This window comes from Paramisgurnus dabryanus, chromosome 10 (genome assembly GCF_030506205.2).
Source record: "Paramisgurnus dabryanus chromosome 10, PD_genome_1.1, whole genome shotgun sequence".
Taxonomy (NCBI): Eukaryota; Metazoa; Chordata; class Actinopteri; order Cypriniformes; family Cobitidae; genus Paramisgurnus; species Paramisgurnus dabryanus.
Genome location: NC_133346.1, coordinates 11308439 through 11323106, shown reverse-complemented (window position 1 = coordinate 11323106; position 14668 = coordinate 11308439). Strand labels below are relative to the sequence as shown.

General features: G+C 38.4%; 1 protein-coding gene across 29 annotated transcripts in view; it reads left to right on the top strand.

Moving 5' to 3' along the window:
- dlg2 (discs, large homolog 2 (Drosophila)) overlaps positions 1-14668 on the top strand; it is a 278208-nt gene that overhangs the window by 146462 nt on the left and 117078 nt on the right. Inside the window, exon 1 of one of the 29 annotated variants that reach the window (XM_065259172.2) lies at positions 3512-3653. The exons of 26 other annotated variants lie outside the window; for them this stretch is intronic. In XM_065259172.2, coding sequence (XP_065115244.1) covers positions 3576-3653 — 78 coding nt within the window. In that variant the 5' untranslated portion in view covers positions 3512-3575. Of the gene's footprint in view, positions 1-3511; positions 3654-14668 lie in introns of those variants that run through there. 2 more of the 29 variants (XM_065259227.2, XM_065259180.2) reach the window with 2 other exon arrangements.

Genomic DNA, 14668 nt, shown 5'->3' with positions numbered 1-14668 from the left:
GAGGGAAAAAACTCTCAGAGATGCCTTTAAAAACATCTGTCCAGCGGAACGCGATCATATTTTTAACACGAGGGATGCTACAACTCCTTGAAATGCATATCATAAACAGGATTACTACCTAGTGATCTGACTTTGGACAGAGCGCATCTCTCTGCACGTACGCGAGAGTGAGGGAGGCGCAAAGATGCAGCGGCTTATATTTTAAACAATGGGGTAGTTTGCTTCAGCTCGCATGAAACACATACAACTGAACAAATACATAAGGATTACTACTAGTTTATGTTTAGACTTCGGACAGATGCGAGAGCGCGTGCACGTGAGACAGAGAGAAGCGCAGCTGCTTATGATGCTGGATTTATTTCAGATGCTATATGAGTCCAAGACACGCGCATTAAGTCCATGTGCATTAAATCCATGTGCGTGCAAGAAGGAATCCTCTCTCTACAAGCTCTCGCGTTAAGTGAAGCCCACAAGCCCCCATGCGAGTTGTGCATTGTGCATGTTAATGTTAAACTATAATAATAATAATAATAAATAACGGCATATCATTTTTGTCTTCAAAAAAAAAAGTAAAAACCGAGAATCGGATCGAATCGTGACCCTAGAATCGAAAATGTAATCGAATCGAGGATTTGGAGAATCGTGACACCCCTAATATATATATATATATATATAAACAAGCAGCTTTCATGGTCAGCACATAACTTCCGGTAATCTCCGCTAAGAGTAAATAACAACAAAGTACTTTAAATGTAGTTTATTTATATAACAAGCAAAATAAACAACACGCAGATTTAGGGCTGTGCTGGTTTCAGAATTGGTGATGACAGTTATGACGTGAGTAATATGTGACGGTTCGTAACATAACCGTCGGTGGTTGGGGGGGGGGCGTTTAGCTCGTTTAAATGCTCGTGGGTTGACCCGAAAGTGTAATTTTACCATAAAATAATGAATGTGATGCCAAGTGTGTTTTAAACAGTGATGACTTTGAGCAATTTAACAGAAATGAAATATTTAAACAGCACACTGTTGCCAGAAGACTGCGCTGTCACTCTCTGCCCAGCATAAATTAATCCTTTATCTATCATCTATCTTAATAATCTTCAGAGAAACAGATTTGTGCATTGGGCTTTTTATGTCTGTAATTGTGTCTATATCTGTCATTACACGGACCAGAACAGCACGAAAACAATGTGGATTAAAAAAGTGTATTGAAGAGGTTTTGCTCATAAATGCATGTAAAAGAAAGTAATGTGAACTTGAGATTGTTATACTGTTATTAAACTGCACACTATGCACTGTAAACGCAGCCGGTGTGCCACGCGCGGCAAACGCTCTCCGCAGACGCGCTGCTCAGTCCTCAAGCTTGCGATGTGAAACCGGCGTTTGAAAAAACTACACACTGATTAGCTACTTGCTCTACGTTTATTTAAAATTAACAGCAAGACAACTAGCAGTGAATGTGCGTTCAGGAGAGTTAGTAGATTAGCATGGGAGGATTTGAACTTGAAAAGCGGAGTGTACTGACGCCTTTCCGCGGTTAAAACAACATTCCTTCTCATGGTCATTCATGTTTATTTGATGCTATAAATTAACTAGAAGGAAAAGATGATTTCAAAGGTGAGACTTTGTTTAATATGTTTAATCTCAAAAGTAACCAAAAGTAAAGCTGGTCTGTCCTGTGTGTCAGCGCGTTGTCAGTGTCTGGTCTGCTCCGTTCTGTATTTCTCACTGCGTGAGAACATGGTGGGGCGTGTAACACAGACTGTTAACAATTGTTTTAAATAGTATTTAAAAATTCTTTATGATAAAAAATGTTTTAAAAAATATTTTAATAACACGGTTTTGGCGGTTATAGAGTTCTAATGACGGTGTTCAACTATAACCGTCGGTCTCACGGTTATATAATCACAGTCACACCCCTATGCAGATTACCTAGGAAACCAAAACATTTGTTATTTTCGACGAGGTATTTGTTCAAAAGTTCAGTTTAGCAAGTAGTCAGACCATTCAAAAAACTGAAACCAGAAGTAAAGTTAGGACCAGACGCGTATTGCGCCACCGCAACGTGCGTCCGATGAAACCATCTATATGTTATGAATTAATGTATTGAAAAAATGTCCTAAAACATTTTTCAGATTAAACGAATGAGACAATGGTTGTTGAGTATTTTAATAAAAAGTGAATGTATTTATTTAGAATAATTTTATATTCTGGTCTTGAAAGAATTGGATGAGAAACACTAAATTGTTGCTTTGTTGGTGAATCCGAGTGCAGTTTGAGACATTTTTTAGATGTTTTCTGAGTGTTTGAGAAGCTGGAGGGGAAATTTATATATATTAGTGATCTTATTTTCTTGCTTTTAATACAATTATATGTAGTATTCAGTATTGTTATGATGGTGTGTGTTTACATCATAAACTGTAAAAATATGGACGTAGTGTCCGTGATGTCACCCATGAAGAGCTTTTGAAGTTTGTGAAGAGCTTTTTTGAAGCTTAAAGTAGGCGGTGCCTGCCGTCACCATCTTGGCCGTGCGTCACTCGCGGATAACCAAAAATGGGTAAAGAGGTGGGACGTAGGTGAAGCTGAGGTGGCCTAGCTCGATTCTAGTGACAGCAGTGGCAGTTCACCCGTCACTCAAGTGGCCACGCCCTTAATTATTCAGAACTATAAGGCTTTATATAATTTAAACGGATGAGTTTAATTCACCCCTCTCACAGTTGTCATGAAGGGTATATAGACCAAAAACACTTTTGTACCAGGCTGTAAACATATTATTTTTTACTGTAAAGTTGGGCATTTTACCATAGGGGTCTTTAGGAATTGACTCACTTTTAGAGCCTGCCACTAGTGGCCAGTCAATGAATTGCATTTTAAATCACTTCCGTTTTTACGCTGTTTATTGGCTTTCCCCGATAAAAGTAAAAACGTTTTATGCATTTACATGACCCAATGTGTTATCATTTTTTTAATCATAATCACCATAAGACTGTGCATGTAAACGCTCTCATTGATCCAGACACTTGAGAGGTGTGAGCTCAGGATCTTCGATGGTGCAGACAGATTGCATGTTTGATCCCTAAGGAACCACAGGAGAGGTAGATAATTTAGCCCACTAGCCTGGAGAACATCACTGGTCTCTCAAACAGACGGTAGAGCCCTCAAAACGGGCCAAAATATGACACATGTGACCCCTCACAGCCACAGAGCAGAGGGTCCGTAGTGGCTTGGGGTTATCTTGTTTGGGCATAACTCACAATTCTGCATCCACACCACATTGGCAACGATAAAACATTGCGCTTAGACACTGATACCTCGACTTCCTACCGGCAATATGTAAAAAACAGGCAGATAAGGAGAGGGCGGAGAAATCCTTACACGAGATTTACGAGTTCTCCGTGCGTTGTGCGTGCGTGTGGATTGTTAGTGAGGGGGAGAGGAGTGTGAAGAGCATCTCTCTCTCTCTCTCTCTCTCTCTCCCCCGCTCTCTCGTTCTCTCTGACGCTACGGCTGGTGACTCCTCTACAGTGTTTACTCATAATTCATACGAAGAGGTTTCGCTCAGCCACACTATGTTTGCCTCCATTTGGTATGCCAAGAAGCTGGGACGCAGACTGCTTCAGAATGCAAGGAAAGCTAAAATGCAGAAGGTAGGTGTGGGAGAATTACGATCACTCTGCATTGAGTTTTTTTCTGAAGAGTATTACCCTGTTTGGAGTTTTTTTTTTATCCAAATCGACTGGCTTTAGGTGGTTTTGTAATTTAGTTCGAGTTTACTTATGTTAGGAAGGAAGGTTTTTGTGAGTCATATTATGGGAGTTCTTGGCATGGAGGTTGAGCCCTTGTGCTTCTTGCACGTAGTCTTTAGTGTCTTAAAGTGAAAGTAATAATAATGCTTTATCTGGGCACTCCAGCGTGCTTTACGAAGCTTTAATAAGGATCTGTATTGTTCTCATTAACTGCAGTAGATCCTCTTAACCTACTGTTATCATCATGTTTATCGCCTGATGTACCATCTGTGAAGTTTACCAGTCTCTCTCTCTTGGCTCTCACGGATTCTTGAGATGTTTAACAATGTAGCTGATTTGTCCTAACCTAGCCCGCCTGCTTGAATTTTAACTAGTCTTGCTTTACACCAGCTTGGTTTGACACAAATTTGTCTTTTTCCATCAGTCCCTTGTTGATGATTACTATTATTTACGGTTTGAGATATAATAAGAAATAAAAGATGCAGACTACTTTGTGAACGGACATGCAGATGGCTCATAAAATGTTGTATCATAACATTTATTAAGATGTTGATTTGTAGAGAGAAGGTGGTGTGTATGTGCTGATATTAATACAGGATTTAAATGCAACAGGTTTTTTTCAGAACATGTCCAAGTCAAATTTTATCCTACATTTTAGGAATAAGTATCTCCATGAAGAAAAAAACCTATTTTGGACCACTTAACACCCTCATTCAATGCTTATCACTACAATGCAAAAACAGTATTGAATAAATGATTATAAGAATTACAAAACCCTTGCAAACCAAAAATCTTTAATAAAATGTCTCATTACATTATTATATATAAGATGATGTGTTGATGGGATGAGAGCTGTGTGTATATAATGCATAAAATCTTAGGCCTAAAAATAGTATTCATTTTTTGGGGGGGGGTTTAATCTCTTGATATATAATGCAATTTGTTTGATTTTAAAGTGAAATATAACCCAGATTTATGCTTTCCTCGCAAGTTTTTGTGTATAGTGTGTTTTGTGCACACGTTTTGTTCGTCATTTGAACATCCAGCAATTTGCTGCCTAGCAACCCCACAGCCTTATGTTTAGGGGAAGTAATCCATGGTCTTTGTCACATTTACACACATAAACCTGTACGGTCAAAAAATAGCTCTTTGGCTGAAAATGATTTAATCGTTGACAGTGGTTCCACGTGATTGGCCCACTTTTCTCCATGTGAAATTAACATGTAATTCGTGTTATTCACTTTTTGATCTAACTTTTTCAAACAATGCACACTGACATGAAGGTCAGAATCAAAACCTGATCATTGCATTAATTAACATTTAAAATATCTTCAGTTAGTCTGTTCACCACCTAAGCAAATGCTCTACTCTTCAGCACAATGGGAACCTCCTAAAAACACCAGCATAACACAAACTCTTTCAAATACCAACACAACAGAATATTAAACATTAAAATGTCTCCTCCTTATTTCATCTTGATTAAAAATACCAAAAAAGAGTTTGGTTCTAAAAGACAATAAACGACATCAAAAAAAGTAGTTGCCGACAAAATCAGTATTGTATCTGGTCTGTATTAAAAAGTACATTTTTCATTTTACGCAAAATCCGCCGTGTTATTCTGTCATCTTTTTTCCAAACCGTGACAAACGCCAGTCTTCCTTCTCTGGAGAATGCAATAAATCCGCTTAACCCATCACAGCACACCATTCCACGCATTGTAAACAACAATGGTGGTGCTTTGAATACACACGGAATCCTAGATTTCCTCATCTACTTTGTACTTCATGATCAACAAACAAGCAAAAACAAAATAATACTTTTGATGGCATCGATAAACCTGTGTTGGTTTCTGTGGCGGGGAAGAAACGTAAGCCAACAAAATCTATTAATTTACGCGAGAGGCACTCGTGTGAAGAAAAAATGCCGGCTGTTGCTTGTTCTCACACGACAGCATCGAGTTTCTGTCATGCTAACAGGGGATCTTATGAAAAACTTTCTATTATTTTAGTCAAAGTCAACGAAAATCGAGCAGGATCAAAACATTTTACAGCTGATCACTGTCAACAAGGTTCAGCAACGACGTCCCAAGGATGATAGCAGCAATGACAGTGTTTTAATATGACAAAGTAAGTGTTTTGATTAATAACACTAGTCAACTAAATTAATATAACATGGCAAAGATGAATGCATATTTATATATTGATTCAATAGATTTATAGCATTTTGAAAACAAAACTCGTTATGGATTTATTGCATTTTGTGGAAAAAATTATCAGTTTTTATAATAAATCAAATTATGGATTTGAATTTTTATGTTATTATAACCTAAAGATGCTATGTGAATTTTTTTGAAATGGTTTTCATCTTGTCACTTTCTTGGTATAAACACGTTTTTACCCAAATTAGTCAAAATGAATGTATTGGGTTTTGGAACCAAACTCTTTTTATTTGCTCTCATTATTCAGTCCTATGCAAACATGCTGGGAATCTTCTGCCTAAATTAGAAAAATCACTTTGAATTAACAAGTTTAAAATAAGTAAACCGGATCAGGGGCAAAATGTTTTTTTTTTAATGTTTGATATACTTGACTGAATCATGAAAATTAAAACATCAAGTTAAGCCAAATTTCAATTCAATGTTTTAAACAGAAACTGCTTCAGTCATGTTCAATCAAAATGAGTTGGGTAAATAAAGTAAACGGCATCAAAAAAAAAATTTAAGTATACAAACATACAACATATGCTGACGCAAGAGGTGGGCAGAAAGAGAAAGAGGAGGATATTGATTCATGCTGACAAGAAGTCTTGGGTACACTTGGTTAGTCTGGAACTGTACTGTATGTCCAAAAGAGCCAAGTGTGGGCGACCAAAGGTGGACAAGGGCTACATCAGGACAAACTGTAGCTAAACTACTCCCCAACAACTTTATGGCAACCCATACTTGAATGTGACCTCTGCATATAACTGCTCCTCACCATAAATGTAGCCATAGATGCTGGAATTGCATAAAAAATGTATTTTCATGAATTTTATTTCTTATTGATTTTTGGGTAAAATTATGAGTCGGACATGTTAACTTGCTCCTAAATTGATCTTGTGAGATTCACCCACTCGTGGTTTTATCTGTAAGTGTCATATTGTGATCTACCAGGGCTCTGTGGCTCCGCGGCTGTAATGATTTTTTCTTTCGCCAGAAATATAGACTCGTAGCAGACTCACTTGTCAGACTCTGCTGTCACTGCAACCTGTGTGCCAAAAGCTCAGATCAAAATCTCTCCCTCTTTCCAGAGACTTTACTGGAGTTGCTTTGAAGTTTGTCTCATTTGTCCACAGGTCTCGAGAAGAACCTTCCTGCGATGTCTGACCTGTTCTGTGTAAGGTCTAATGGCCACTGATCTTTGTCTCTGAGGGCATTTCTGTCAATAAAAGCAAACAGATTGGCAGTAATTGAAATCCTTTGATTTGACAAATTGTCGTCTGGCATTACAGAGTGCTTTTGTGTTGTTTGAACCTCAGGGTAGGCAGTAGAAGCAAGAGTCTGAATTACGGAGATTGTGTTGGCAACGTGTAGCATCTGCACCTGCTTTTTGAGACTTATTGAAAATCACCCTGGGCCTAAAATTAACTTTTTCCCACACCTGCCAGTGATAAGTGAATTGAAAAAAAATCCCAGGCTTACACATTTATTGTTAAAGGTATTTTTATCACAATTACAGAGGGCTATTTAGCAATGTATTTTTTTATTAGCAACAAAAATTGCAGGACATTTTCATTACATATGTGTTATCACCATCTGCTACAAAAGGTTTTCTATGCACTACCCCCTTAAAATAAGGGTTGTTGAAATGTTCTTTACAGTATATATCAAAGCCATAGAATACCCATTTTTGGTTCCTTGAAGAACCATTTCTTTATTACATTTTTATACCCTAGGGAATCTTTTGTAAAACAGGTTCTTTATGAAACCGTTTCAGGCAAAAATGGTTATTTTATGGTATCGTGAAGCACACTGTAAGTAGTACAATGTAAATAGGCATCTGTTACTGTAAATATATATGAATATTAAGTTATATTTATGCCTATAAACACCAGAAGCCCACTGAATGTTCTGTTACAGTTCATAACGCTCAACCTACATTAGGAGAGAGTTTAACTTTTTCTGGCCTCTCCCAATCCTAATGCGGTTTTCACATAGGACGCTATGTTGTCTCCATTTCACTTAACTTTAAGCTGCCTACCTACAACAAGCTACTTGACTTAAAACACACCTGACATGCCAACTTGAATTGCTACGTGTTTCCATGACACGGCTTTCCTTCCGATGTTTCTGTAGGAGCGTAAACTCGTTTTATAAAGCTCCGGGAATTCCGAAACACACAGTATAAGCTTTTCGTCCATTTTGTTTTTGGGCAGTTTGGATGACCCGTTTCTATTGGCCGCTCGTGTAATCGTCACAGAGCGCAGCGCAAAAGTTAAACTATTTTGAACTGTGCTCGCGCTTTGCTCGTCGCAACAACAAACTGCCCTCACACAGCGCAAGCCATTGAAATGAATGGGTTTCATAACGCAGCGCACATCACGTCATATGTGAAAGCCGCATAAGGGGGCTTGCACACCAAGACTTTTACGCCAATGGAAGCTCTTTGTTTTTCAAAAAAAGCCTGCAGCTAGCGTTTTTTTTTCTGAGCTGAAAGCACAGAGAGTTGAAAACTATTCAAGTTTGGGTGAAAAGCTTAGCTCGTCAGTGTCGGTTCTCACAGCACCATCCAATCACAGCAGAGGAGGGGCGGGACAAATATCACAACAACCAACCGGCGCATTGTACAACGACAACAAAGCAGAAGTAGCACAGCAACCAAAGCGCTCAGCTGAAGAAATCTGACACACATTTGGCATTTTCAGCCACGTTTGAAAGCTTTGGTGTGCACGCCCCCTAACTGTAGGTTCACATTGCCGCTGGCGAGATCATCAAAATACGCTCTGGCTGCCCTGCCAATGACGCTATAGAAAAAGAGTAGTGGACGTTCTGACGCTCAAAGGCATTCACTAGAATCTGTTTATGCCTTTCAATTGGTTGCCGCCGAACCGTGTCATAGCTCATTACCATAAAGTTGAGTTGATTTTAACTCTCACCGGCTCTCAATGAAAATTAATGACTTCCGGCCACTTTCGGCATATCCACAATTATAAAGCAACTACTTGAGCACTACAATCAAACTAAACTGAACTCTTTATGGTGCATTCACACCAGCCACGGTAGAGGCGGCAAAAACACGCTATTTGCGCGTAGTTGGACGCTTGAACATTTGAGTTTACTCACTTTATTCGTGTGTGAAATTCTAGTCATTCGAGACATTCACGTGGAAATTTGCATCATGGGAGGGGATTCTGCGACTCCGATGATACTGCGCTCGCTCACCTCACTTCTACAGCAAGATCCTAATTGGTTGAAGCGTCGCGGAATTCCGCCGAAGTTCCGTTTTTTTTAACTTGCGCGTTTCCCGCAGCAACGCTCAATTAGTGCGGAACACACCATCCGCGCCGCATGATGCCTAAGCACGTCTTTGCATTGACTTCACTCGCGCTTGCTGCCTCTAACGCGTCTGGTGTGAACCCTGCATTATAATTTCATTAGTTGGAATGTTCTCCCCAGTCATTTTCGCTGGACCTGCAATTTGAAGATGGTCCCTAAATATGCTCACTTGCATGTGGTCCTTAAATATCCCCCTTGTATGTTATGCTTTCAACAGGTTCATCCAAAATATATGCTTTACAGTACAATGCTATTCTGAAATTGTATATCTTGCAATGTTACTTCATGAAACTGAGCTGTTTTAGGGAGAAAGGATAGGTTTGTCCTTGGCTGTGTTTGAGATTGCCCTTCAAATTAAAGATGTGTCTGGGTCACAAGCGGACAGCATACGCTCTCAGGTCACGTTACCCGTGTGCTGCGCTCAGACACATTAAACGTGAGGAACAGGTGAAGGTAGACAGTCTCTCTTTGACAGTCTTTGACCCCGTCGCCCCAGCAGCTGTCGCACCCACTCTTCTAAGAAACCCTACAGTCACAATACATGCAGCAGGGGTTCTTAACCTTTCCTCGGTCCATGACCCAATTTTAAGCTTCCCTCCTACTTAACAAAATTAAGCTGTACCACTTAATAAACAGCCAAACAGTGCATTAAACACTGAAAAACAAAGATGCTTGAGCTTTGTTTTAAACGCAAGCAGTTGGAACGATTAAAAGCCTCTTTGATAAACAGATGGAAATGAAGGTTGGGTGGAGTGAAATCCATTTGTAAGTTATATTTTAGTACAGTTTTGTCTATTAACTCAAGGACCATGGTATACCGTGGTATTCATTACTCAAAGCAAATAAACCTTTTAAGAGCACTTTTATATATCCAATCTCAAAGCATGATGTCAAACATTTACATAACTCTTGAAAGCTTATACAACTTGTGTTATTTGTATTCAGAATCTCTTTATTTTTCAGTGCTATCAAAAAATGCCAATGGCAGCTCTATTAATGACAAGACAGCAATAGTTAGCAGACCTTGCACTTTCTTCTCACCTTTAAAGTTTTAATAGTGCTGTAATTCTTTCGACGCATATTTCACACAAATCTCTAAGCCCTTATATATTGAATGAGTTTCTGCGTGTTTTGTCTTGGCCCACATTGTTATTAGATTCTCATCTGGTAGAAGCTCTCTCCATTTGCTTCTGTGAGGTTTTATCATGCGGGGATGATTTTATAAATTATCTTTTTCGTGCAGAAAAACTCAGCTGCCCGGATGTATTTAATGCATCTTTGCCGTCTCTGCATTACTATTGGAGTATCTCTGTACCCTTTATGGCTATAAAATTAGGCTTTTGCATTAGCAAGATGATCTTTTTTATTCTTAGAGTAATGTTGCTATTAAGCAGATCGGCAATGTATACGTATAGCGATGTGATCTGGCGCCAAGCCAGTGCATTTTAAAGATATTGCAGCGTTGGGGAATAACACTTCGGGTAATTTTTCTATATGCAATGTAATAAAATACTTTCCCTAAGAGAACAGAAGAGATGTTGTGTGTTTGATCACTATAGAGGCATAAGCTGACATTTGCTTTATCTAAATAATATATACAGTAGCCTGTTGGGGGTGACAGATAGGCTAAACAGTAATTTAAAGGTGTTCCCTTAAGCTGAAATATTTTTAAAAGCCTGCATCACACAGTATTTATGCAGCGTTACCTGGATTTATTGAGCGGGTTGATACTGTGGAAGTCAATGGGGCTTCTGATCAGTTACAGGTTCTTTATGGAACCATACAGCCAAAAATGGTTCTTCTATGGCATCATATAGCAATTGTAGAGGTTATGCACAATGTAAATGGCTTGCATTTTGGTTAGACTCTCATTTTCTCTATATCTGTGTTATCATTTAAAACAAATTGCATGCACAGTATATCTCTCTCTGACTTGAAACAACAAATGCTGCTGATTCAGACTTCAGCTCTACATTACTGATAATCCTGCCAGGGTGTAGCGGAAAGCATTTTGCTGTCTATCTGGTTTGAACAAACTCTGAATTGACTTACCTCGGCCTATGTTTGACTACATATGTTTAGCTTATGAGCTTTGGCTTTAGCCAATCCTGGATCTGGGCTGCCTTCAAGTTCTTCTGTGGATCAGGCTGTGTGATTGGCGTTTTCTGGGCCAGTCCTGGTCCTGGATGGATTTCATAGATGTGGCGTAGTGCCACCACCAGCTCTGCTGTAAGCAGCGATAAGTTTATCACAGGAAGTTAAAGATGCCACTTGGTTTTATCGCAGGTAATGGATGAGAGTGTCTCTCATCACTCTGTTGGCCTGTAGAGAGTTGATGATCTGGTGTATAGCAGGTGATCTACTGTATCTCAGTGACTGTTAACTAACTAAAAGATTTTGTTTTATTTTTTCAATTTGACTATAGACACTATTGTATCAAAATGCAAAGTATACCTGCTAGTTTGCTTGTATTGAAGTGTTTTTGTTCGCATCTTTATGTGGAGTACTGTATGTTGCAGGCCTACGGTTTCTTCCTGGATCATTAGCTAAGTTTACATGCAATCAAATAATCCATTTGTAATCGCATTGATGGCTCAATCTATTGAAAAGCCTTCATGTAAACACCTTAAGTTGCAAATTTTGTGGTGTAGTTCGATCTGTGATCCGATCATCAGGAGAAAAGTATGCATGTAAACGCGTGAATAGTAGTTTTTATTCAATCTGATGCAAAAATACATTGTGCACATGCGCAGAACAATTTTGCTCAAGTTCACGTCTTAGATTTACCTGTTATTTACGGTCACATGATTCTCATCACAGAAACACACAATAGCAATGGCAATATACATTATTAACTCTTTTCCTGCCAGCGTTTAAAAAAAAAGTTGCCAGCCAGCACCAGCATTTCTTATGATTTTCACAAAAGTTGAATGCCTTCCAGAAAATGTTCTTCTTTGAATATATAAACATACAATATATCAAATAAAACAACAGACCATCTGCTTTCAAACAACTATAAAAGTTTCATCTTACCTTTATTTGTTGTCTTTTTATCACCTCTAAAATATGGGTAGTTTTTTTTTTTTAAAAAGCCGAGATAATTCCGTTTTTGAGAAGGACTTTTGATTGAGATCAGATTCAGAGCGATCCTCAAAACATACACAGATGTGCCTTTTGAAAATAAAATAGCGTTTTTATTACCTATATCTGAAAACTTCTTAAAAACAACTTTCTCCAACTCAGCTTTGACTTTTATTCAGAGATAAACTCGATGAGATGCCGTTGCCAAGTCCTCTGCTTTTTTTTTATTTAGATTTGGGCTACTGTTTCCACTAGTTGTTGTTTTTTTGCGGGTGAAAGGATTTTGTTGACTAGTTATTGGTATTTGGGCTGTGAATAGTCATTGGGATGCTTTTGGGCTAGTTTTGAATTGTGCTGGTTTGGATACGCAAATCTGGCAACCCTGGCTGTGCGCTTGCGCAGATGTTTGGTTCGGATTATATGGAATGTACATGTAAACAAACATTTTAATCAGATTGCAATGTTTAGGGTGCATGTAAACGGTATTATCGTAACCTTCAATCGGATAAAATTCAGTTGGATTTACAAAATTTTGTGCATGTAAACATAGCCATAGTGTTGCAGCATAAACACTAAATGTTGGGTCATTTGTGAAATTGGTTTAGTTGGTACGATTGGTTATTCTCAACCCACATTGTTTCTCTCGCCACCCTTTTAAATAAGTGTTCATTGTGTAAATGGTTTGTGTTCTCCAGAGCTATGGAGTTATAAGAACTTCATTAGCACTGCTTTAATGAACATCATGAGAAACTCACAATGGCATTAACCAGAAAGAATGACCAGATCATGAACAATTACACTAAAAATGGCCTCTCTCTCTCTCTCTCTCTCTCTCTCTCTCTCTCTCTCTCTCTCACACACACACACACACACACACACACACACACACACACACACACAATGACCTGCGTACAAAACACCAGTGACATTTACTGGTATTAGTAAACTAAATTAGTTTTAGGTCGATTTGAATTTACTGTATTTAATTTACTGTATGATCCTTAAAACCTGACAGCTAAAGATTTATCACTCCATATACGTCAAACTGAATGCTTGATTTAACTTATAATCAGAGAAACAAATTGTGTGACATTCTCTGATCTAGAAGAGGGAATTGCTGCTCGTGGTGTGAGACGGATCTGACAGGTAAATCCGGCTGCTCTTCACTCCGAAATAAGACTGTTAATATTAGGATGGCTTTCACTAACACAAACCATTTCCCCCGGGCATAGAGCTGAATCGCGTCCCTGTCGGTCAGTGGACAAGCTGTCATGGATTGACAGTTTATTCCCACAGTGAGAATACTTGAAGAGCCCAGCCGGCAAAAGCTGTAGCACAGGTTAAAAGATCCTACACAATATTTGGTCAAAGTTTTGACCCTTAAAACAAGCACCGTGGGCATTTCCTGGTATAGTAATGGTATCAGATGGTAACAACTTTTATATAGGAATATCTCAAATGCAAAACCCTGATGTGTTTTCTTATAAACAAGCATTTTTAGCAGACTCTTGCCAACAAACCGGTATTTCTGAATGGCGTGGATTATCTCATTTTTGACCAAGTTGGTGTTTAGCATCTTTCGCATCTGAGCTTCTCATACATTCATATAGCATGCATTTTACATATTGCAAGTTGTTGGTACTGCAACATCTGCCTTTGTGCATCATATAATATTCATATTCACACGTATATGTACATACAGTATATTTCTTCTTTTAAATTTTTATTTAAAAAGCTTTTCTTTTTCTTTTTTTGTGTGTGTATATAATTTTATTTGCATACCAAGGGAAGAGTATTTTACATGGTATTTAAAGATATCATGGTATATGTCCAAAAAAACAACAACATGATACATGTTCAAAAACATACTATTAATACCATTGGTCTTTTCGATCATTTTTTTAATGAGCGTTCAATTTACCTTGGTTTTTCTGCTGTATTTGTGGTACATAATAAGTGAATATCTTATAGTGTGCTGCTGCTGCTGCTGTTGTTGTTGTTGAGATTTTCGACCTTTCTCTCTTTGTTTTATTGGGTTGTTTATAAGGTTAATGATGTAAAGTCCTAGTGATCTATTTAGTGGTAAGAAAGATCTCATTAGGTGCTCTGTTGGTTTATAGATCAGAAAGAAATAAGTGTGCGTGTCTATGTGTGTGTGTGTGCGTGCGTGCGTGCGTGCGTGCGTGTGTGTCAACCTGCCTCCTATTATTTCAAAAGATCTAAGATGTAAGATTATAATCAAACTGTTATGTAATATGCAATGTACATTCAATGGTTCTTTAGCTTAATGTGCAGAGGTAGA